The sequence below is a fragment of the Dermacentor silvarum genome, chromosome 11 (assembly GCF_013339745.2).
Source record: "Dermacentor silvarum isolate Dsil-2018 chromosome 11, BIME_Dsil_1.4, whole genome shotgun sequence".
Classification (NCBI taxonomy): Eukaryota; Metazoa; Arthropoda; class Arachnida; order Ixodida; family Ixodidae; genus Dermacentor; species Dermacentor silvarum.
In genome coordinates, this window is record NC_051164.1 from 85,870,065 (window position 1) to 85,895,405 (window position 25,341).

Consider the following 25,341-nt stretch of genomic DNA (forward strand, 5'->3'; position numbering starts at 1 on the left):
TTGTGAAAAACAAAACGATTCTGCTCCAGCCTCTGGGTGTAGCTGCCAGCTTTCGTTGGGTTAGTTGTTGAACTGTAAGGTCGGCGTGCATTGGTGCTGGTCGTGAACGTAGGCGAGGGTGGCTCGCTTTGCCTAAAAATTAAATTATGGGGTTTTACGTGCCAAATCCACGATCTGATTATGAGGCACGCCATAGTAGGGGACTCCGGAAAATTGGACCACCTGGGGTTCTTTAACGTGCACCTAAATCTAAGTACACGGGTGTTTTCGCATTTCGCCCCTATCGAAATGCGGTCGCCGTGGCTGGGATTCAATCCCGCGACCTCGTGCTCAGCGGCTCGCTATGCCTCTGCACACTATATATGGAATGCTTGTTGTTGGGCGGGTTGTTGCGTAGATGCCATGGTATAGCCAGTATATGCGGTGATCCCCAAAAACGTGTGCAAGAACAATTACAAGCACGGATAAAGATGTTCGTTCCTGTCCTTATCCGCTTCCTTCGCGCCAGCTACACCATATGGCACCACGTAATGTCCGTGAAGACTGTGTTAGTTACAGCAGCGTCATTGCGGGCGGCGGCGGAGGTAATTTCCTCCGTGTGGTCCTCTTGGTTGGGCCTACCAATGAGGTGGGTCCGCCATAAGAGTGCGCGCGTCACACAAGAACAGTTTAACGAAATGACGTGAACCAATGCAGTATTTTATGTAATATTGTCCTATAGCATAAACACAATGATTTTATTTCATATCATGCGTCGAGCAAAAAAAAAAAAAAAAGAAGAAGAAGAAGAAAGAAAGAAAACTAACCAACCCTTCTCCTACAGGAAAATAGGGGTGATTGAAACTTGTCCTGGGTGTACCTAAACTAAACCTTACATGATGCGACGGCTGCGACGGAGCGAACGACGTCACTGGCGGTATGCCCGCAGTCCCGCCGCTGTCGCTTGCGTTCGATGTCTCGAGTTTGCTCGGCGGCGTGGTATAGCGGCATTCGCCCGCCATTGCCGCTTGCCATTCTTCGAAATTAAATTGCTTCAAAATTAAATCTGTCCTTCGCGTAAAGACAGTGGGCCTCTTCGATTATCCGTCCCTGGCAATCCCGGACTGCCCGAGGCAGTGCTTTCAGCCAATGAGCGTTGCATATGCAGCTTCTTGGACAGTCCGGGACTGTCAGAGACGGATAATCGAAGAGACCTTGTGAATGGCTCATACGTCCTTAAGCAATGGCTCATACCTGTATTTCTTTTGCTTTATCAAATGGACTCCGTGCAAACTTCATATTTCCTGTTGCTTTAGAGAAGAGAAAACGTTCGATTCGATATTCAGTGTTGTTTTTTTTTCTCTCTCTCTCGAATATTCATCATCGACTCCATAATAGTGGATATATAGCCGGGCTTGTTGGTACAAACACGTACTTCAGCAAACAACGCAATAACTTGACACAGAAAAGGGGCACACGACACAGGTGACACAGCGCCTGTGTCGTGTGCCCCTTTCCCGTGTCCCGTTTTTTGCGCTGTTTGCTGAAGTATGTTATCGACTCGATTTGGAAGTTTCAATATTCGAACACCCTTAAATATTTTGTTTGCCATAGTTTCAAAGGCAGCTTTGAGAAGTTCGCGCACTTGTTTGTTTTATTAGCCGACGCCTGAGCGTCGTCATCTTACCCGTCCCCTTCCACCCATAGGCTAATCACCCCAGCACAGTCGTACACGCGCCAGCCTTGTCACTAAGGATTCTAAGGGTTATTTCTTAAATGTAGTCATGTCCTTAATACAACCCCATTTATTGTAATTTTCCTTTATTCTGTGTTCGTTCTGTTACTTATTTTCTCCATGGCCGCGCACTCCGGGTGTCGACTGCAAAGCGAGATTTACTACGCATATTACCGCGCCATGTTCCTTTCCTTGGGAAGCCCAGACTTTGCCCAGACTTCAGTTTAGAAAGACAATGAAATTTATCCATTTCTCCACTTTCCCTTTCTTTTTGCGATAAACTAATAGTGCTACTATAGTGCTACTTACTTTTTCCGGGTCTCGTGCCGTCTGTCACACGTTGACGTCTGCCTTCTAAATTTGGAACGTACCCATGTCATAGTCGTGCCGTTGCCGTTTCTCTTGTCGTCATCGTCGATCGAGCGGCCACGATTTCGAGTGACTCAATTGATGCGAAGCTTGTATCTCGGAACCAATTTCTACTACTAGAGTTTCATCGCAGAAGCACATCGCAGAATTTACGGATGCGTAATTTCTCATTCCAATTACTTTCGAAGTGCTATAGCACAATAATATTTGCGCTCGGAATTGTAAACTTTATCAGGCAGCTGACCATCCAACTGAAGAAAAGTGCACAACAATTGAATGAGGTGACCTTTTGAAACGTGTAAATACTGGTTATTTGAAGAAAACATTATTTGTACGCACTGCAGGAAACGTCTAACGAAAAATTAGAAAAATTTGCTACCATACATTACGTTTTTTAATTTACAGTCTTCATGTCACCGCTGATATAATTTCTGTGGTAGAAAGAAGGCACAGAAGGTTGGAGATACAACAATTCTTTGTTGCGTGCTCCCTTTCATATTAGCAAGCATACAAATCGTGTACCGCATGACGTTGAGCTCTGCACTCGATTGCTGATCGCGAAAGTGTGCACAACAGAGACGCTATAAGGTAAATGCTAGGACAGACCACGTGGTCAAACTAAAATTATCAGTTTTCAGGATGCCAAAGCTGCCACTTTCACTGACAACTAATTCCTTTACGAGAAAGCGTGAATAAGAACTAAGGGCGAAGTGGCAGAGTTTATTTCTAATGGCATCATCACAGGTGACGAGGACAACTACAGCTAGAGGTTGCAGGGAAAAAAAAAAAGGGGGGGGGGGGGGCGAAACGAGCATACGCTTGCTCTATATATGTCCTTCCATTCTAGTCCTTGTTATTCTTGGTGTTACATCACATTGGAGCGCGACATATTTAAGCGCACATCTTCGCAAGAACCACAGGAAACATACAAAGATAGCCATGTTCTTCGGCAAATTAACTAGGGATCTTTGAGATGTCATTTTAGGGATATCTTGGCACAGCTGGAAGGCTGCGAGTGGTACGTATGGTGTGCCGAGGTCGGCGAGCACTTCCGAGCGCTTTGAAATATCACCTTTATCATAGTTTCTATGACCGGGATCTCAAAGGTGATCAGTGCCAGTTTTGTCACCGCAAGGGCCACAGGTGAACGCCTGCTTCTCTGTCTGTCACGCTCATCCTTTGTTGGCTATACGACCGACCAAGACAAAGGTATCGGGCCATACGAGCCATCTTCATTTTCCGACCCGTGATACCACTGGCGCGTAATAAACGTTGTTTTAGGCAATGAGTGGCGCGTTTTCGTTCTGCCCGATTGCTGTTACGCCGCCGAAACCCGGCCTTGCGTGGTGGGTCAGCGATTACGAGTCAGCCTATCGAAAGACTGTGGAATTAAGGTGGAACCCAGACTTAAACTCGGTCGTCACCTGGCATGAAACACGCCGCTATCAGTCGAGGTTTCTAGAAATTCATAACCTAGCTAACAATTAATCTGTTTTTATTCGCTATTTGCATCTGTAGTGTTCTTCAAACAGATACACTACACGGAACGTATTTCAATGTACATTTAACTTAACATTACATCACCGTGGCATCGCCGGGATGACGCTGTAATCCTGACCAAATGTGCGTTTCGATCGTGAACCAAAAAAGGCCGGACGGAATAGGGCGCGCAGTTATCGTTCATTGTGCAAAAAGAAAAAAAAAATTCTTACAACTTTACAGCATAGTCACAGTGATCAGACCCTCATATATCCGCATTTACTTTCCAATAAAACCTGTCATGACCTTGAGGTGCCAGTGCACCAACATGGGTGGCTAATTACTGTTATGACCATCTCCCTACGTATCTCTTCATAATTTCAAGCGGTTCCAAAAAAATTCTGTAACAGCTACGTCCACAGAAGATACTCCGCAGATACTTTTTCTGGCCTAAATTCAAATGAGTGGTGCACACCATGAATTTTACAACTTATGTAAGTGTATTTTTTTAAAATATAAATGAGCAAAAGAAAAGTAAGGAAATTACTGTTGCTTGCACTTCTAATGTCTAATAAGTTAAAAGCGCGAACGAAGACGGGATGACAAGAAACACAGACGGACGCTTACTTCCAACTGAGTTTAATGCAGAAAACCGACAACTTTTATACATGTTTCTAGCAACATGTATAAAAATCGTTGGTTTCCCACATTAGACTCAGTTAGAAGTAAGCGCCTGTCTGTGTTTCTTGTCATCCCGTCTTCGTTCGCGCTTTTAGCTTATTAGACTATGGAATACCAACTCAACTAGCCCAAACTGCCACCCTCCAAGTGTCTAGCTACATTTGCTGACACTGGAACGGTGGTCAGCAGTGGGGATGGGACGGACATAATTAACACAAATTAAATTTTAATTAACCCCTTCCATGACGCACTACTATGTTAAACTCTAACCAAAAATGACTAATTTCTTTTATTGGGACATTTCTTATGAAAAACGCTGCCAGACAATGCTTTAAGTGTTTATTTATTCAAAACCTCAACCATTATAGGAAACTGAATCTTAACAGCATTGTACCATATATTATGCCACAGGTATGAAAAGAGAACATGAAACTCTATGTTCGCCTGCAGAGTACACTCTGAAGTACTCCAATGGTCATCTGTGTCTTCCACATCCATGGTCTCACCTAGAGATGCCAAAAACGAGAAGCAAGGCGGGTAGGCAGGGACTTTGTTTATATGGAGTTTGCCGCATGGCTTTCAGACTGTCTAATTCACCAGTAATGCCTCTAAAAAATTGAGCTGCGTGCATTGGGAATCTAGGTGCTTTCTTCAATAGAAGAACAGCATATACTTCAACTCCGGATTAATCGCTGAAGTCAGCTTTTATTTTTCGCGAGGAAACCAACGAAGCTCGAACTGCTAGCGACACTATGTTTAAAGACCCTAGTTGCCAACTTGTTTTACTTCCTCTGCAAAAATAAACTCGCTCCTACATGCTCTGCCTCACAGATTGTGTGCGGCCATCTGCAAGAAGCATGACAAAGCACCGAGATGAAACCAGCTAATCCATGGCGTTGCTAAAAAATGAAAAGTACCATCGACGAGCTTAGCTCGTCCATGACCATTTTTACCTGGAATGTTTTCACCAGGAGCACAGCTCGCCCAAGGCTCGGAAGGGGTTAATGACTTTAGCGCATGTTGCATTTGGGAAATTAAAGCCTGGTAATGGTCAAGACAAGTCAACTCAGCAGCGATTTTGACAACAGCGCCAATTTCAAGATAATGGTCCTTGAAATCAGCAATAAAAATTTGGTGTTTAGAACAACAGAAAGCTGAGAAAGTTCGTAGGGTTTCATGGTACGGAATCCCAGGCATACAAAATGCAGACACAAAAACAACACAAACACTGACTATGACCTTAAAGGTCATATGGGTGGAAAAAGAAGGAATACACAAAAACTATCTGTGCTCATGGGAAGCCAGTGCCTACCTATCAATCAGTGGGCACTCGCAAAAGATAACATCACGAATATTCCTTGTTGTGCAAGATAATCAAGGCCTGACTTATGCACATGCTACTGCTATTACTGGTATGCCACACTTCAACCATAAGAGGCACTTCTTAATATCTATGTCTGAATAGAACTACACTATGTTCAAATTTTGGACTACGCTTGCCTTCCCATGAGCATGTGCAGAAAGCTTATGTGTCTTCATTCTTTTTCCATCCCTGTGTGACATTTCCGTTGATAGTCGGTGTTTATGTTGTCCCTCTTGGTTTCCTTGCGTTCGTGTCTTGTACGCCTGATTTTCCATACATTCATGTTCAATGAAGCTTTGTTACATATTGCCCAAAGGCTTGTGAGAAAACGATGAGTATGTAGTAGAATACCAATGCAACTTGCAGCAAGTTTTGGGAACGGTGATCTTGGAAGTGATGCAAGTGTAAGAATTTTTTGCAAATATGGCTTGAGCAATGGCATGCTTACATTCTGCAATTGCACTAGTTGCACTACCACAGTAATTAATTAGGTAATGAATAAGAGAAAATCAGCTAAATATTTTGTCTGGGATCATCATGCAAATTCTGAACTCCACCACTGCTGTGAACCTCGGCCAGCAAAATTCACCATATTGACTCGAAGCCCATGTTACGAACACGTGGAAACATTCTCACTTGCATATATGTAGTTATTGCAAGAAGCTGGCAAGATCAGTCCTGGCTGTGCAATGTTTTGAACGTTTTCATAATTCTTGAGCTCAATAATGAAGACAGTTGATATCAGCCAGCCTTCTTGTGCATGTCATGAGTCATGATTAGCAGCGCTCTTTACAAGCTGCATCAAAAGCACACATGTAAAATTTTGCATTTTCTGTTCATGGTTCTCTGCAAAATAGATTCACCTGTTCACAAAAAACTTATGCTATTACTACCGTGATATGAATTTGCATGAGTAAGTCTATGTCGTAACTCCACGCCATCACTTCTTATTCATAACAGTCTTTCTTGCTAACAAGAGCAACGGATATGTATCTTATCATAAACAAGTAAAGAGAAAAACAATATAGCTATGTATGCTGCTACATTTTTCTTACCTTTGCAAGTAACATTAAACTAACAAAGCAGAAGCTATGTGGTCGCCCCATTTTCTTTAGTAACATGGCAAATCTTTCAAGGCCTTTGCAGAGACGTTTACATGGCTTTCAGATGTTTTAGCATCGACTTACTGCTGCAATGAATAATGTAATCCCCCTTTCTGCCCACTTACACTACCTCCCAATATTGTAGCATGTGTATTACATAACTCAGAATGTTTCTGCTGAAAGTCCATTGCAGCTCATGATGTAGTTCTTTATAACTATCAGGGTAACACTCACTTGAGAAGCATTATGCTGTCACCATAATATGCCTGTGCTCCAAATTAGGCCAGCAGCAGTTTTCTTCTTAATCAAAACAGAATATAACACGAAGAACTAGACTATATCATCAGCATAATTTAAGACTACTGCAGAATGAAGGTATCTATAGCAATGTCCAGTTATTCTCATCCCACGACAGGTCACAACATTCTCAAGCCGCTCAATTGCCTCATCCCCTTATTCTCCATAATCTTTGCTGTCCTGAACCACATTCTTCCCTAGCCACCCCATCTTTCTCCTATAATATAGACCACTAGTTACCTGTTTCACACATTACATGAACAGCTAAACTGCCACATAACCACCTTATGTGACTCTTCAGACATAAGAGCTGATCCACGTTGCTATAAGATCATCAAGCATCCACTACATAGTACTATTTTGAAAGAGGGCAGACTAAAACAAACAAAAAGAAAGTGTCATTAGAGTGAGAGACAAAAAAGAAAGCTAGTGTTAGGGTTCCCAAGTCCCAAATTCGACACGTAGCCATAAAATCCTCAAATATAACCAAAAGTAGCCACTCTGAGCCACACATCAGAGAAATTTAGCCAAATAATGACTTAATGATGTATAAGGAACCCATACTCCGTGCTCCTCTACGTGGATGTGAGAGACATGTTCAAATGATGACCTCAGAATTCACTTCAGCATCACGGAAAACAAAAATGAGACAAGTAGCTGAATTTCATAGCACAATACATGACTGCTCATGAGCAGTTTCATTACTACCAAAATATTATGTTAGCGGTGTGATACAATCCAACCTCGATATAACATGGATATAGGAAGTTATTTGATATAATGCAGTAACTATAAAAAGCTGCTCCTTGATATCAGCTTGTAACAAATATATGCTTATAACAAATATAGGCTATAATGAAGCCATTCTCATGTTGAATGCGACTTCTTTCCGGTTCAACTGTATCTGACCTTGCTTTCAAGGAAGGAAAGAAGGAAAGGGTGGAGAAGGAAAGACAGGGAGGTTAACCAGTTCAGCACAACCGATTTGCTACCCTACACATGGGAGCAGGATGAGGGGATACTTTGTATCGCTTCCTGGCCTAAAAACAGAAGTCGGCATAAGCTTGCTCATTCGAGCAGACATAATGTGGAAGCTCGTGCTAAACGATGTTTGGTCGCACGACGAAGTGACAGGACTTGCTGCGATCAACACCAAGCTTGGCTGGACATTTCAAGGGCCTGTACAATGCGACGGCCGCATTTTTAAAGAAGTCCGCGCGCATGTTTGCGTCCTTCGCACGAGTTGCACAATGTTTGGTCGCACGACGAAATGACAGGACTTGCTGCGATCAACACCAAGCTTGGCTGGACATTTCAAGGGCCTGTAACATGCAACGGTCGCATTTTTAAAGAAGTCCGCGTGCACGTTTGCGTCCTTTGCACGAGTTGCACAGAGACTGCCGTGCCTGAAACCTTACAGCACTTCTGGGATCTAGACAGCATAGGCATTTCTGACCCTTCTACCCACGACGAGCACGGAAATGAAGTGGTCCGGCAATTCACGGAGAACATAGCATTCAAGAACGGGAAAGTAGTAAAGCAGTACAGCAGCTGAAATGTTGTAGCTAACACAACTCAAAAGTTAGCGTCCAGACACAAAGTCAGTAAACCTGGCAACCTTCAGTACATTCCAAAGCAAATTACAACAAACAGTGGCTGCCACAGTACATCAGCACTGTACAGATGACCCACCAGGTGTCAGGACAAAGCAGTTTTTTCATGTGAAATTTATGCATGTGCACATCCTTTGCATTGCTTGGGTAACATCATTGATGAGTCGCCCTGCTGGCAAGCGCGTATCCAAGCAGCACCAACACCACCACTCCGAGAATCACGTAGCACATGAGCCGGCGGTTGGACCTGTTGGACTTGAGCATCTTGTTCACGCGGCCCATGCTGCCCGAGAGAATGCCTTGAGATCCATCAAAGTCCCAGCCCTGGTGAAAAGCCACATGAATGCACATTCAGCTTACACTGGTAAAATATTGCTTTCAAACCTTATTTCAATTACTTTGACAGAAGAATGTTGATCATAATGGAGTGCCATACTTCAAATTTTGTTTTTATTTCACACTGAAGCCTCCACACTGTTAAATCAGCGTGACATCAAGGATTTCAAGGTATTTTCTTAGAACTGGGCCATCTTGACACAGCGAACGTTATTAAAACTTGCTATATGGAGTCATTGAATCCTTTATAATGCAATGTGGTCTTTCTTTACCAAGAATAGTTGACTAGGGCAGAGGGGACATTGTCAAAGTACATGAAATCATGTACTGCAATGTGGTGTCACCACCTGTACTTTGTCTTTCATGGCTTACCGAGCCTTCTATCACAGCAAGAGTGGCCCTTTTGCTATTAAAGAAGTGCAACTCACAAATAAAGCTTAATGTAATAGCATTACTTTGTAGTGCCCTTTAAAGTGATGCTATAGACACGTATTAAGTTGAGCTATGTAATATATAACTTTTACACCGTGTTCAGGACACTGCCTTTGCCAAAAAAAGAAAAAAGCTTTCCTAAATGAGAAAATCATGCACACACAGGTGAGAATTGGAACAAGCAATAAAAGGACATGGCACCAAGTCCAATGAATTAACATGCCTCATTTTTAATTGTTGTTATTGTTTATTAACTGTGACAGTATGGGAAGTTTGGCTACTGTAGAGTCTTCTATCCCAATATTGTAGCTACACACACACATACACAGATACAGAAAAAAAAAGCTAGACAAGAGAACATTATAAACAGAAAAAAAAATTGAAATAATCAAAAGCTTTCACAATCAATCAGATTGAAAAAAAAAAAAAGAACACTACACACATTTTTGGTTGGTGGATTGTAGTCAACTGCTAATGATATGTTGATTAGCATGCATTTAAACATGAAAGAGAATTCAATTTGGCCAACTTTATTGAATTTCTTGACAGGAGAATTCACTGGTGTTACTTCTTCAGACTGTTTTGTCATCGAAATTTGTAAGAGTGTGGCAGCCTCTGTGAGTGAGCCTGTGACTCAAAACAGGCAGTAGTGCCTGGAAGACTGTGGCCTCCAAGACTGTCATGGTTCAGGCGCAGATCCAGGGGGGATGTCCGGATGTCCTGACCCCCCTCCCTCAGATTTCTGCATCACCCCTCGCTGACAGGGTGATGGCCCTGTCGCAAAAAATGTGGCCACCAGAATTCCTTAAAAGTATTTTTCGCATGTACCAGTGGTAGCAGCTATGTAGAAGTAAAGCTAGCTCACTCACAAGCTTAGCTTTTTTTCTGTAGGGGTGTGTTGTTGCGAAGTTGCCATAGTTAATTTTTCTCATGAATGCCTTGGACCACCTGGCGCTGGCTATGCCTTACTCGTCCCATCGGCTGCGTCGAGCGAGTGAGGGGAAGTCCCCTTTGTCAAACATGCCCATGTCCGCGCGAGCGCCTTCGCGCCTGATTAACTTAGTTCCCCCTCGTTCTTTAACGTGGGGTTCTTTAGGTGCACGTTAAAGAACCCCAGGTGGTCGAAATTTCCGGAGCCCTCCACTACGGCGTGCCCCATAATCAGAACTGGTTTTGGCACGTAAAACCCCATAATTTAATTTTAGTTCCCCCTCGGTGTGTCATCGGTTGCCTCTTACCGTTGCCTGCAAAAGCCAGGGGTGCGGCGTAGCGCGCTCAGCCGGAGAAACAAAGCTAACAAAGCGGAGAGGTGTCGACAGCAGCAACGTGAACACAGACAGCGAAAGCGGGCCGTGCAAAAGCGGAGAATGCATCACAGGACCATGAATCCGAGGAAGAACATCACCGTCTACAGTCACTTACGCCAGAGAAACTTCAGGTGATGATCATGATGATTTAATAGTATCTCCTTTGAAACGGTGCGGTGACAAATAGTCACCTAGGGCACTTGATTTGATCAGGTATACTATACATGTTTTACAGCGATGCTGTATATACCTAGGCGAAACGTCCGTCCGTGCCCAGGAGGGCCCTCCGTAGGAACCAGTGCGCATGCGCGAAAAAGAAATCTAGTTGGAGAGGAGTTAAGAGCAAGAGGCGAGGGAATAGCTGGGTCTTTCACCTCGGAGTAACTCATCTTGGTGACGTACAGAGCGGTCCACTGTTAAAGGAAACACCGGAGTGCGTGGCGTCTGCTCGGCGCCACCGCCGACCAGCGGCTGTAGCAAGTGTCACGCAGGCGCCGTGAGTGCTGTGGCCGGTGCTTTTTCGTCATCTGCTACCGTCTGCTTCTGCCCTTCAGATCGTCGCGAAGCAAGCAGCTCGCGTAATTCGTATTTAAAGACAGCTACTTTCCTTCCAGCTGGAAGAAAAGTGACTGGATTGATTTATAATCAGATAAATGCCCTAAACGTCAGCAGCATTGACACTGCCGTCTTTTGTTCGCCTTCTCGTTTCATAAACATTTGCCTGCTTCAAGACCTTTGTGCTGTGCTTGTCGATTCCAATGATTCAACGATAGCTCGAGTGATAGCTCTTTATAAAGTACAGTGGACTCCCTTAAGACGAACTTGAAGGGACCATGAAAATTTGTTCATCTTATCGGAAGTTCGTCTTAACAGAAGTGTATTCCGAAAAATAATTGGCAACATGACCAGGTGCATCCAAATATCTTACTTAAAAATGGTAAATGAAGTACTTACAATGGGGGAAAATTACATAAAAAGCATTTATTTAGATGAAAACTGTTTTAAGTGGTATCCTTACTTGGTTTTATCCAATCCGTGATGGATGTTTGTCGCTTCTGTGCAAATCGGCGAGCAGCCATAAACGACATCATCTCACCTAATGACCTTAAAAATCCTTCTGTGCTTTCGTGCTGCTGGAAGAAGTTCACTAGGGAGTTCAAGCAGGCATCTGCCGCCTCACAGGCCATACCCTGTGGGACCCATATGACGTGAGGTCACATGTTCCCGCTGAGAAACGGCACTAGCCAGGAGAGTTTCTCCGCTTTTTTCTTTTTACTTATTTTGTTTCCTCCTCCTGTTTTCCGCCTCTGTCCACCAACGATGAGCGCCGCAGGCCTCCAGTAAGCTGCCTCGATGTGCGCGCCCCCGGGCACGGCGCATCCAAGGCACCCTAGCTTTTAGGATCGGTAGCGGTGGTGGTCACTCCGAATGTTTGTCTTAACTGAAGAGTACATCTGAGGCGGTTGGTCTTAAGCAGACTTTTTTTTGCATTGCGTCTACGGAAAATCAAAGAAACGTTTCCATGTGCATGAACCAACTAGACTTAGAGACTTCGATACATTATCAGGCACAGCCGCCAAGCACATGGTTGTGTTGGGCAACGTCCCTTTCCTATAAGTTCGGAGAAACCAATACCTGGCTTCGCTACAGGCGTTGCACTAGCCGTACAAAAGGCGGGTTTATCATGAGCAGAAACGGTGAATTTCGGTAAATAAGAAAGACTACAATCATCATCATCATGATTGACAGAACCTGACCCCTCCCTCAGAAAAAACCTGGATCCGCCCCTGCGGTCATTACGTTGCTGTCAGGCCACCTTCTTAACCTATGGTTCATCTTCACCATAGGCTGAAGCAAAACAAAACTTTGCCTCACCGCCACTGTATTGCTTGCACTATAAACAATCCGAGCCTCAGCAAGCTGGTTTATATAGCATAGCATCTTGACTCACAAAGCAGTGCCACTGAACACATGTATGTTCTGCGTAGTCAAACAGTAAATTACGGAAATTTGCCTGCACATATGTAGCTGCTCATAGGTGCCTCTAAAGCACGCAGACCTGCGTGCTTTAGTGGCACGCAGGCGTGCATGATATTCAACAGCTTCACTATGGAGGTGCAACACATAATTTGGTGAGGCAGATTATTTGTTACATATGAATGTCAGCAAAACATATGAATGTGAATGAGCCATAGAGGAATACTAAATCAGACAAGCACAACTGAATAGTGTTCATCTAGTATGTCTCAAGAAGTGCACTGCCTTTGAAATGATCACGGCCAACCACCTAGCCTACCAATTCTCCTGAGCATGTGCATGAAGTTTTGCACATAACGCAGGTTCTGAGTGCCTGTGCATGTATTTCAGAGGCCACTACAGGCAAACACTGTAGTGCATAAGGACAGCATTGTGTTGCATTGCAAAGAAGTTATTCTTGAGAAGAAGGCGATGTTCGTTGTCAGAGCCTTGCTGCTGTCACAGCACATGAGTTCAGCACCATAGGAATTGCTCAGGTCTGCTGTTTTCTTTCTTTGTTTTGTTTATTCTATTTTTACTTCATCTCACTCTTTTGCCTTAAAATGCATCTCCCTTCTGTTGACGGCTACTGTTACGTTAACAGACCAGCAGCTACTTCTTTTGTGAATTACATGACCTGCTCGACACCACTTTTTCCTTTCATAAAAAAAAAAGAAGAAAGAAAAGAAAATTTGGAGTTTTAGATGCCACAACCACAATCTGAATATAAGGCATGCTGTAGCGAGGGGACTCTGGATTAGTTTTTACCTGCCTAGGGCTCTTTAATGTGCACCTAATGCATGATACACGAACGTTCTTGCCTTCGCTCCCATTGAAATGCGGCCACCGCAGCCAGGATTGAAGCCACGACCTCAAGCTCAGCAGAGCAACATCATAGTCACTGGGCTATAGCACCACATCCCTGTTATTCTTAACTAGAATTTCACTTGCATCTTACATTGAATACTGCTGTCATGCTCTCTCTAAACCATTACACCTACCACCTTCCTTTCGATCCCCCTTTTCAAGGTACTCCAGTTTCCCTTAAAAGTTTCTTTGCTGTCTCGAGTTTTTTACTGTGCAGGCTAGCACTGGTAGAGTCCAGAGATCATATACTTTATATTACCTTTTCGATGATACCGGCCTATCATATAGTACTGCCAACTATACTTCACCAAAACCCACTATTACTTAAGCCCTGCAATACCTTTTCTTCAAAACTGAAAACACAGTCGAGTGAGTGCAATGCCTTTTAATGAATATATTACCACAGAAAGTTTTTGAAAAGCACCTAATAATAACGGAGATATACAGAGCGCAATGCTTACTTTCCCCCTTCCTCCTCAACGCAACATTTCCTGGGGCACTGCTGACAGCAATGCCATGCCTACTGCTCCTACCTTTTTTGTTCTTTACATGGTGTACTTAAGGTAACCCTTCAAGGCTTCATTGCCTTTTGGCACCTGACAAACGTGCCAAAAGGCGCTGAAGGAGTGGTGAGAAGCGTGTGACATGTTAGCACACAACACTTCCTCGTTTGCTAGAAGACTGGAGGAATGAGCATGCAAGCATGAGCTTTCACTCGGGAGTAACTCATGAACATGAACATTCCCTCAATGGCTGGGGTCTATCGGCTGACATATTGGAAGGGTGCTCAAAAGCCGCACTAGAGAGTGGGCGTTCTTTTACATGAGATTTTGGGCTCCCTGCTGCATGCAGTGGAAAAATATTTGGTTCACATACTCATGGCAGCATTGCCTACAGATTGTAAATGTTTTCTTAACGTTGTTCAAACAGTACTGAAGTGCCCCCATAAAGTCCCCATGTGAATATGAAAGGTATTATATCAGCAGTCATAAATGAGGTATTTATATCGCGCTTCTTGCTACAGATTATTCCCTTCAGGAGCCACTTAATTTTCACAGTTGAATGTTTAGGTTGAACAGATTTCTTTCATCTTCAGTATCAATAAAGACAAGCTGCAGCAGAACAGGCTTGCAATCCTGAAGTTTCAGTGAGTTTTGGTGTGTCCACAAGTATGAACTCCACACCTGAGCTCCCAAGAATACCTCAAGTGCAGGAGTCGTATCAACTATTTCATAAGAACTGTATTTGAAAAACAGCAATAAACTTCAGCAATTCGCCTAGTGCAATCCATTACTGTCAAAAGCCATGAAAGAAGAGAGCCTTCCCACATGAAAACATACTAGCATTGCAAAAAACACACAAACATAACTCACTGTAATATTATAACTCCTTTCAGTAATGCACCTAGCTCATATTGATAAATCTCAGAATGCAGGTACAATAAGAAGCCTCTTGGGATGTATCTCACATGTTTAAAGGGGCCCTGAACCACTCTTTATTGACGTGGAGAAAGGCATCTGAAGTGAAAATAGGCTCTCTCAGAAATACTTTGCTGCAAAAAGTACTTCAATGCGTTTAGCAGAAGCGGAGTTATTGGCAATCAAACACGGCCTCTGCTGTGCTCCCGTTCCTTCTTCAATGCCTTGCACAGCGAAGGCTATGGCGGAGTGGGGTGTGGCCACGATGGTCCGCCTTCTAGATCTCCCTGTGGCACGCAGTTCAAATTTCATTTTGGATGTTAACGTAGACACCACAACTTCTGATTTTGGGGCCTATGACGCACTAAACGTAAGCCAAATGCGGTTGTCCTCAGCCAGCCACAGTGCACTTAGCCAGTGGAATCGTGCCGGCACTCCACGGTGGCTCTGGTATCTACGCTACGTAGCCCACCGCAGCTACCAATAGCAGCCGCGTATGGGAATCCGCTTTATTAGGAAATAAAGTGTTCAGAAGAGAGTGAGGAACAGGCTTCTGCATGAAAAGAGAGAGCGTTAAAGAGAAACGTGACTTCGCACTCCACTTGCGAGCTCCACGGACCGTGTACAACAGCAAAACTTGGCTGAACTGTTCACAGCAACGTATACTAACCACAGACTATGTTATTTTACCAAGCCCGAGGGGTGGTTCAGGGCCCTTTAAAACATCATTACTTCAATGATTTTTTAATTTCCTTTATAGTGAGGGGTTTTCTCAATGTGTTAGTTGTATCAACAGCGCCTGAAGAGGTTATACATCAAGTCCAAGCACCTACAAAGCTGATGCTTAGCTATTGGCAGGCAGATCTGTGCATGTGGTGGGATATAAAAAAAGCTTCCTCGGTGAAATTTAAAGATTTATAAGGCATTATATCCCAAGGTGGACCATTAGAGTTACAGAATGGATACCAAGACAAGGGAAGCGCAGTCGAGGACGGCAGAAAACTAGGCGGGGTGATGAAGTTAGGAAATTTGCAGGCGCAAGTTGGAATCAGCTAGCATAAGACAGGGGTAATTGGAGATCACAGGGAGAGGCCTTGGTCCTGCAGTGGACATAAATATAGGCTGATGATGATGATGATATCCCTAGGATAGTGCACAATTGAAAAAACTTGACTGCCCTTCTTGCAATAAATCATAGCAACACAGAAGTTTTTAAACATATGACTCACGAGTCCTCCAAGTAGGCGGTTGTGTTCTTTGGTCTCCAGTTCGATGTCATAGGCCAGCTAGGGACAAACAATGTGGAGTAGGTTAAAGCCACTTTGCCGAGACACAGTACATACCCCGACCCTTACAAATTTATCATAACTAACACCCTTGCTAAGGACGGAAACAACCTTATGGCACGTTTCAGCAACCATTGTTTGCCGTTATTAAAAATAGGGGCATTAAAGAGAAGCTAATTTTGCTCGCCAATAGTCGTATTGTTTCGGCACATCATAGTTTTCGTTATATTTGCCATTAACGTCATCAATTAACCAATTTTTGACAAATACCATTCAGTAACTTTAATGCATATGCTGCAAATGCACAGTTCAAATCAGTCAGTGCTCACAAAATGTCTACAAAGCAATAATTTTCAAAGTAGCACAAGTTCTAAGATATCTACTTCCAAAATGTGCTGATTCTTTTTACGTGTGTGTGTGTGTGTGTGTTTGAACAACTTGCTCTTTGGCTTATGTGGGTATTCGAATGAAATTGTGAGAGGCCCAGTCAAGTAAGAGTTTTAGTGGCTTTTGAGAAGTTATTGTCCCTGTGCCTAACACACGTCTATCTGATCACTTCGTAGCTCAGCAGCGCTTAAATTTTCTCTCATGTAGCCTCCTTTCTACTCATTATTTTTTCACAAAGTACCACTTGCTCATTGTGGGACATAAATATGTATAAAAATGTATCTCATGGTGGTTTTAGGCAAAATTATGTAGAAACACATGGTACCCTCATTATTATGACTACCGTATTTTCCAGTCTATAAGTCGCAGACGCACCCCCCTCAAACCGGCAGCTTTTCCAGAAAAAAACGTATATAAGTCGCACAGGTGTATAAGACGCACCTCTTCGTTCGGTAAGCAATTTAAAAAAAATCATGACGTTTCTTTACGTGAAAGCGGGTCACGCGCAAGCGTATGGGTGCCATATATTTCCGCTCCAGGCGCATTTCTGCTGTCGTGGTTGCCGCGATGTTCTGTATAAAGTCCAAGGGCAATAAAGGGCGATAACATCGTCCCCGTGCGCCATACGCTGTATGTGCGAGTGAAAGCATCCGACGGTGAGCCGAATCGCGTACAAGGGAGAAAAGTGGGAAGGCAGCACGGGAGGGAGGTGGGGGAGGGGGGAAGGTTTGTACTCTGGTAGCAACTGCGTAGTTTGCGCAGCGGCACGCGCCGTATCTTGACAGCGATCTGCAGATGCGACGAATTCAGGGTTGGCGGACTCACGATCGGCCTGCCGCCGCTTGCGTTGCTGCTCCGTCCTTCTCGCACGGCGCTCGGGAACTCAATCATGAGAAGAGCCCGGCACCTCGATAGCGCGCACAGAACACGTAGCAATTACGTCAACCAGCGCGCTCCGCGTGGCCATAACATTGTATCCGATTATGACGGCAGCTTTCCCAGGGAAAAAAAAAAAACGTGCATAAGTCGCACCGTTCTACAAGACGCAGCGACGAAAATTTCAGAAAAAAAATGCGTCTTATACACCGGAAAGTACGGTAAGTGAAAACATTTTGGGGAGCGACTAGCTGCAGTTGTGCAATGCAGCATACTCCCTGAAATAGTTATTTAAAATGTACCGAAAATTTTTCTAACTTGATGACAATACTAGTGATTAGCACACTACTTTGGATGTCTGGCACTGCTGTGAATAAAGGCCAGCAAAAGTAAAGCTTTCGTTGTGAATACTGCTTTGGATAATGTGGCACAATTGTTGCTGAAACACTCCACATTATATTAAAGCTCTATTACACGGTCTCCTAGAAAAATGTGACAGTGAAATTTTTGTGACAGTGTGTCGAGCAATTCAAAAACAAAATTGGGTAGATCACCGGTACTATCCCCCGTATAACAAAGCCAGCTTTCACAGTATTCTTTTACAAGAAACTTTTACAGCTGTTGAAGTGGAATTGCAGGAGTGCAACAGTTTGTTCCCTTCCTGTATTACTTCTGCAGCACTTCTTCTTTGAAGCAGATCAAAGTCATTACCAGGAAAACTAAAATTCCGGCAGAACCGATCTCGAGATGAACGTCGACGTAAATCTGACTAGCACTGAGCCAATGTAGCAACACACCTTGCCAAATTTATGTAACCGACTTCTTTAATTTTCTGTTATTGGCATCTTCTTCAGTTCTCCGTAGCTCAATTCTCCTCACTCAAAGCATGCTCCTGTCCCATTTTGTTCACTTCACTTTGTTGAACACATTCGGCTGCTTTTGAAGCCAACTTTTTCCCTTCTCTCTAGCCGCCTTCACTTCTTGCCTCTTGTTCTGCTTGTCTATACCCATCCAGTGACACATCCGTTCTCGAGGACTGGCCAAGAATGTTCACACACCTAGTGTCACAGTTGCACTTACCCAATGGCCCCCCAATTTTTTTTTTTAATTCCTGAGCATTTGCCACGAGGTAAAGAATTGTCTATACAGGTCCCAGTGTCCCTAGTTGACGTGAAAGAGGTTATATATGGATGGGTATAGTGAAAAGCACTTGAAGTTCCCGAAGAATGCTAACTGTATTAAAAGTGGATCTTTTAACGGCATTTCAATGGTGGTGTGTTTTTTTGCTTTTTCACAAGAATTTTATGTCAGCTCACTATATGAAATGGCCTACACACGCAAGACAAGACGTTGAGCATTACCCTTTTCTCAAGCCGTGGCATACCCCCTCAGCTTTTCTTCTGTGCAACAATGGCTGCGTCCTGCCTTTTTGGGCGCAACCGTGTTGTCTACTTCCAGTTGATTCGAACCGAGTGTGTTCCCGAGTCTCTTTCCGGCACAATTTTTCTCCTTACTGCTGGTAGTGGCTTCAAAATGAAGTCTATGTGCAGTGCTCGTCGAAAAGGCGAGCACAGTGCAGCACTAGTGGTACCGTTCATATTTCTGGCACCAGAAGACGTCGCTGTACTTGCGTTCTTCTGAGATAACCCATCCGCATCCCATCAGCTGCCATCGCCACTATACTATTATTAAGCTTTGTCGCATTCATTCTCACCCTTCCCCTTGATATGCGCAGCCTCACAAAGCTCCCGCAAAACCCAGCTCTTAATTCCTCTCCTTCCCTCGCATGTGCATCAAATGTACATACAACAGCTGTACAAACATGTACAGCAGGGGCGTAGCCAGGGGGTTCACACCCCCCCCCCCAAAAAAAAAAATTTTTTTCTGCAACCCCCCGCCCCACTTACCCACCCTTTGTTCTCGTCGCTTCGCATTGACATAATTCAAGGAACCGGTGCTACTATCACAATTTCATTCCTGGGCGCTTTCGTTTGGGTTGGTAATTTACAGCGAATCATTTCTACATATGGAAAAAAACTTTCACGGTGTTTGTCAAGGCTTTGACACTCTCTGAGGTTTTGGGCGAGAATGTGGCGGCCGCATTCTGAAGCAACTAATGCGGCAGCCGCATTTTAGATGAAGGCGAAAATGCTCGAGGCCCGTTTACTTAGATTTAGGTGCACGTTAAAGACCCCAGGTGGTCGAAATTTCCGGTATACATTTCCGCCGCTTCCCTTCAGGTGCCGGTTAGGCCGCGCTCGCACAGGATAAGTCTGCGCACGAAACGTCTCTTGTTTGCGATTGCGCCTCTACGGAAGGCTGGTAGTTACTGTTGTGTTGAATCCCAAACCAGCAATTACGCAAGGCTGGTAGTTGCTGTTGTGTTGTGGAATCCCAAACCAGCAATGTACACATGAAGGGGTTGATGCCAGCAGTGAAATTCCACCGACTCGCAACAGAATGCACGAAACAGACAGCCGACAAGCATGGATTACTGTTATGCGCAGTACAGCGTAAGTAAACTCTTGTTGCAGGCGCTGACAGTTCTCGTCGGAGTTCATAGAGTCTGCTTAAACTACCGATATTTATTATCGATGGCTACGCCCCTGATGTACAGACAATAGCTGTAGCAGATGATTTTCATTCCCAGGCAGCATTGGTTTGAAGAAATGTCTACATTTACTGCATCTGTGTACTTATTTTTGCAGGTACACGTACACTAATTACTATGTATACATATGCTATAAAAAAATAAGCTTAGTGGAGTTGCACGGTGTAAGTATTCCTGATGACGTCACGTGGGAAGCCAATCAGACGGCTTGCCCGAGTGACATCGCTCACCCATTCTATGCAGAATGGCCAGAGATGGCTGAAAACAAGGGGGGGGGGGGGGGGAGCAGTGCCTGTGTGATCTGTAGCGATGCGGATGTTCAAAATCAAATTACACAGGTTATGCAGAGCATCGAGATTTCACCCTAGATAATCACAAGGGCCTACCGGTCCTTGCGATTATCAAGACTCGATGCACTTGTACAGAATTGTCAAAGTTGTTTCAGGGTTCATTTAATTGATGGAGTTTTACATCCTGAAGCTGTACAGTAGGCTACGAGCTGAGTTCTACATTTTCTGAGTTTAATTTTGGGCAAAATCGGAAAATGTTTTTTAGGATTTCTTTTTATAATAACTGGAGCTTATCGAAGCATTCCTTCATGGTGGAATTAAATTCTGAGTTTTCTGGCCTTCATTGCTGTTATTAACCTTTAGTTTTGCTCACCCATACCCCAAAAACAGCCTTGTTAGCAAAAAAGGAAGAAAGAAAAAAAAAAGTCGAAGAAAAAAAGAAGAGAGCCACTTGCATTTATAGTTAACATTTAGAATAGCACGAAGGTTTATCCATCATTACAATTTACCGTAATTTATACACGCATATTAACCAATGTAGGAATCGGTCATTGTGGCATGCTTTTATTTACAGAAAGAAACATTGAGAATGCCCTTTTTACATTAGCACCGGATATAGAATAAGCCAGTAGGTTCAGCATAGGACGTGAAAGGATGGGCCAGTCTCAGCCATGGACCCTTCAGAAAACAAGGGCATCAAGGATTTCTTCAACAGAATACACATGGTATTCTGAAAAATCTCTTTCCAGCAAGGTATTGCTATGCACCAGTGGTAAAACGGCAGAAAACAACTGCTCATGCGTGTCAAATGCTGCTAGCACTTGTCTTCATGTATGGGTTAAGAATCTGAGCGCAGTACCGAAATGACTCGCTGGTGTACTGCAACTTTTGAGGATGTTTTCACTGCTTGGTGCACCTTCACTTTTCTGCAACAGTAGCATAGAACTCTTGGAAGCTGGACTTCATGGCACATCTCCTCACCTATGATGCCAAACATGCTGTCAATGTCCGCACAAAATTTGTTGCAGATGTGTCATTCCACTGACTTGGTGGCGCCTACAGGCGCACATTATGCATAAAAGTAGACTCGGGCTCTCGTTCTTCAATTATTGAGATGTTTTTCCGGACCTTAACTCAATGACCAAGTTGCATGAGGAGTTTACCATCATGACAAAGAGCTTCAGCTTGTCACTTTTTTTTCCGCAAGTGTAGTCACGACACGGTCATGCGAGTTCAACTGTGGGCCCCAAAATTTTCTGGATACATCCAAACTGTCAAATTTTTTAACTGGCTAGCGTTTTTCAGATTTTATCTGATTAATCTTAACACGCAGAATCCTAGCTATGAGGGAGATTATAGCAGAGTGCTTCAAATTCATTTTGACCGCCTCGGCTTTTAACATGCACCCAAATGCACTTGAATGTTTCTGCTTTCTACCCCGATCAGACTGTGGTCGGGAATGAAACCCCTGACCAGAAGCTCAGCTGCAGAGCACCACATCCAGTCACCCTGTGCAGCAGGTAATGATAAATGTGTGCAGTCCATATAATTAAAATAAAAGTATGGATAAGCTTTTAAGTTTGTAAGGAAAGCAGCTGACATGAGGTGGGGGGAATGCAAGAGGTCAGACAGACTGAGTAATCTTACACTCTTGAGATGAGACACCTGATTGGACAGTTGGTCAGCCAAGCGCCGGTTTTCCGTTTCAAGCCGTTCTTCCTCCATTGTTCTGAAAATCGATAGAAATACAAGGACGGCTGTCAGCCAATGGCGCTTTTCCCTCTGCAGTCATGACAGTCTAGCCGTTTTTCAGCATCCGAGCTCTGGAACATTCTTGTGTACACGCATTTCTCACAGCATAATTGGAGGAATGCACAAAATAACTTATTAGGCAGCCTTGTGCACAATTCACTATGTTGAGTACTGTTACAATGCCATTAACATAAACTGGACCCCTTAATGCGGTTGCTCAACTTTTTTACAAGCACTGTATCCAAAATGATCCTCTGGCACTAAGCAATGCTGATCTATTGAGATGAAACAGCTATGGCAAGGCTACGCTCAATATGTTGTCCAACCATGGATGGGGAAAACTGGCTTGCTTCACCCCATGAACAAACTTAAAATTAAACTGAGAACACAGTACTTCAGTCCGTCCTTTATTGGCAACAACATTTGTACAGACAGTTTATGGCAGCCACGATCATTTTTTTTTTTTTTCTTGCAGTGATGTCTTTCAACACAATTGCAGCTGTCTTGCTCATGGGAAGCAGGCACTCCAGCATTTTTCATCTTTCCCACTTCAGGTGCAATTATGTCTGATTGATAATAAGCACCACAGCTCAACAAATAATTGCTCACAGACTGTGCAACACAATTATCACAGACTTAGGGCTAATATGCACTGCAACATCATCAACAGCCCAACAATGCAAAACAATGAAATGTTTACGAAATGAAGAATGCATATTGCCCAGCACTTGGCTAAGAGGTGGTAAATTGCCTAACAAAGCAAGTAAGCTTAAAATGCATCTATAAACTTGAAGCAGGCTTTTGTGCACAGCCACTTAATGACCTTTTCTACCCTCTGCACCACTAGGCTAGTAAGAAAATGAATTCAGAAACAACTCTTTGCCATGAGTTTCCTGGGTCAGAGGCGCAGTACCATGAATAAACTCGTGAGCCCTGTCTACTCGTGAGCCCTGTCATTTCTCAGCTATATGTCAATTATGGGTACCTCTGACTTCTCAGACGACAGAGTTATGGCACGTACACGCGGCCACCTAATTTAATTTTTTTTTTTTTCACTGCCGGTCGCCATAAGGATGCATCGGGCAAGCGGGTGTCTTTGGGATGAACGTCTCTCTCCTTCGACTCCAGCAAAGGAACTGGGCTGAAACGGGCACCACTGCGAGTTTGTGTACGAAACGACGGCACTTTAAGAGGCGTCGCCGTGAACCATGAACTGGCTCGCCAGCAGAGGCTCGGCGGCGTCGTTCGCGTTCTTCTTGGATCTGACCTCCTTGTGGCCGCGGCAGTTGGGGCAGTCGTCCGCCTCGCTGTCCGACGAGCTCTCGCCGAACTCGTGCCTCTTCTCAAAGATGCAGCAGCACTTGGACTTGCGCTTGTTCATGTTCTCGTTGTCGACCGTGTCGGCGGCCCAGGCGACGTGGCGTCTGGAGGCCGGCGGAGCGCCCGCCACCTCTTCGGCCGTCGACTCCGCGGAAGCCGTCGTAACGGTGCCAGCGGGCGCCGCCGGCTCCTTGTTCCTCCGCCTGCGCTCGACGTGGCCGCGGCAGTTCTCGCATTCTTCGTCCTCGCTCTCGCTCGAGCTCTCGTTGAACTTGTGCGGCTTGACGTACACGCAACAACACTTCGACTTGCGACGGTTCATGTGCTCGTTGTCGACGGTGCCCTCGGTCCAGGCGACGTGGGGCCGGTTCCTGGAAGCCGGCTTTCTCAGCTTCAGCACGACGCGGGCGCCGCTGGGAGCCTCGGTCTCCGATCCTTCGGAGGTGTGCACTTTCGTTTGCGACATGGTGGCCATCTTTTTCTCGGCGGCGCGCACCCTGTTGCGGCCTCTTTTGTCGGAGAACGGACTCAAACGCGCAGCGCGTTCCTTTTCCGTAGAGCGGTGAAAACACGACGCGTCGCCGTAACGCTGTCTACGCAGCTGCTTCGTTCAAAGAGCTGAGCTCACACGGGCGATGATAAACAGATATCGATGGAAGAGATGCCTTTACCAGGTTTCGGGGGGCAGGCTCTGCGCTGCCTCCTCTTCAGCTGTTCGAAGCGCTCCTGCAGGGTTCTTTTCTTCTGTTCCCACGGTCGCTGAGAGCTCTAATTTCGTACGAGGACAGCTTTCAGCTTGACACGACGTAAAAACGATGCCGCGTAGGGGCTCATCGCGACGACGACGCACCTACACAATTCGCCATTTTGGATTCATCAGCGGATGACGGACGCGATGGGGATGCTGCTTCTCGTAGCTTCCGCGAAGACAACATTAAAAAAAGAAAGAAAACTAGAGAAGGTTACAACAATGACAGTAAAATGAAGGGGGAAATGCGATTCCTGGCTTGATGTGCGCATGGTAGTACCAGAGAACACCTATCAGCAGTAGTAGAGAATGTCAGAAAGACGATCGAGGAACCCGCGAAATGCTCGACGCCTTGAAAAGAAAAAAGAACACACACACGCACGCACAGCCACTGTAACACAGACCAACGCCTCCTAAATAGGAGGCGTTGCACAGACACAGGAAGAAACCAACCAACCATCTCGGTAGCCCACAAGCAAAGTAGAAGCAGACGCTTGCCTGTTTCAAGCGACACTTCTTGGACAGTCCTTCGGCGTCTTGAGCAGCACAGTTGGTTATTCAACTTATTCTATGAGCAGCATCTCGCCGTGTTGCACTTCCCGAAAGGAAGCGCATGGTTGTCGTATCTTTCATAAGTTTCTAAAGTGACTTTAGTATCTTTCTTGGCTCGTGCGCGCATGTCGTCGCCACTGACTGCGGCCTGTGATTTCTGACTAGAGTGTACACTCTAGGTCTGCCCATGGCTAGAGCCTAGTCTCGCCCAGTCAGCTGCTGGTCTAGTTCACTGTGCAACTTCATTCAGTTCTTTATTCTATCCCCTTTTTAGCAGTGGCGTAACCAGGGAGTGGCAAATAATTATGAGCGGCGGAGCTTGTACTGACAGCTCTATTACTTATTTCAGGGTCTCAGGGTCTCAACGTCCTACGGACACGATTTCTTTCCAGCAGCTGTAAAGCGTGTGCAGTTTTTACTAGTCTGGACAAAACCCGGGGGTCGAAGTGGGCGGGGCGCCCCGTTGTGACGCGAACCGCTTTGTGCGGGCCGTCGATTCCTTTAAACTCTTTTTCACCACAGTA

At 44.7% G+C, this 25,341-nt stretch overlaps 2 protein-coding genes across 3 annotated transcripts; both read right to left on the bottom strand.

Annotated features, from left to right (window-relative positions):
- Positions 1-4,565: 4,565 nt before the first annotated feature.
- LOC119433521 (BET1-like protein) lies at positions 4,566-24,810 on the bottom strand. 2 transcript variants are annotated; one of them, XM_049658923.1, is made up of 4 exons: positions 24,764-24,810; positions 22,093-22,174; positions 16,225-16,281; positions 4,566-8,943 (listed from the first exon to the last, which is right to left on the bottom strand). In XM_049658923.1, exons 2-4 carry the CDS (start codon positions 22,168-22,170, stop codon positions 8,773-8,775), a joined length of 306 nt encoding a protein of 101 aa, XP_049514880.1. In that variant the 5' UTR covers positions 22,171-22,174; positions 24,764-24,810; the 3' UTR covers positions 4,566-8,772. The 2 variants fall into 2 exon arrangements, with proteins under 2 accessions (XP_049514880.1, XP_037556691.1); XM_037700763.2 differs by lacking the exon at positions 24,764-24,810 and adding an exon at positions 24,189-24,411.
- Positions 22,592-24,190, bottom strand: LOC119433520 (E3 ubiquitin-protein ligase PPP1R11). Its single transcript, XM_037700762.1, has one exon. The coding sequence runs from the start codon at positions 23,990-23,992 to the stop codon at positions 23,384-23,386; it is 609 nt and encodes a 202-aa protein (XP_037556690.1). The 5' UTR covers positions 23,993-24,190; the 3' UTR covers positions 22,592-23,383.
- Positions 24,811-25,341: the final 531 nt, after the last annotated feature.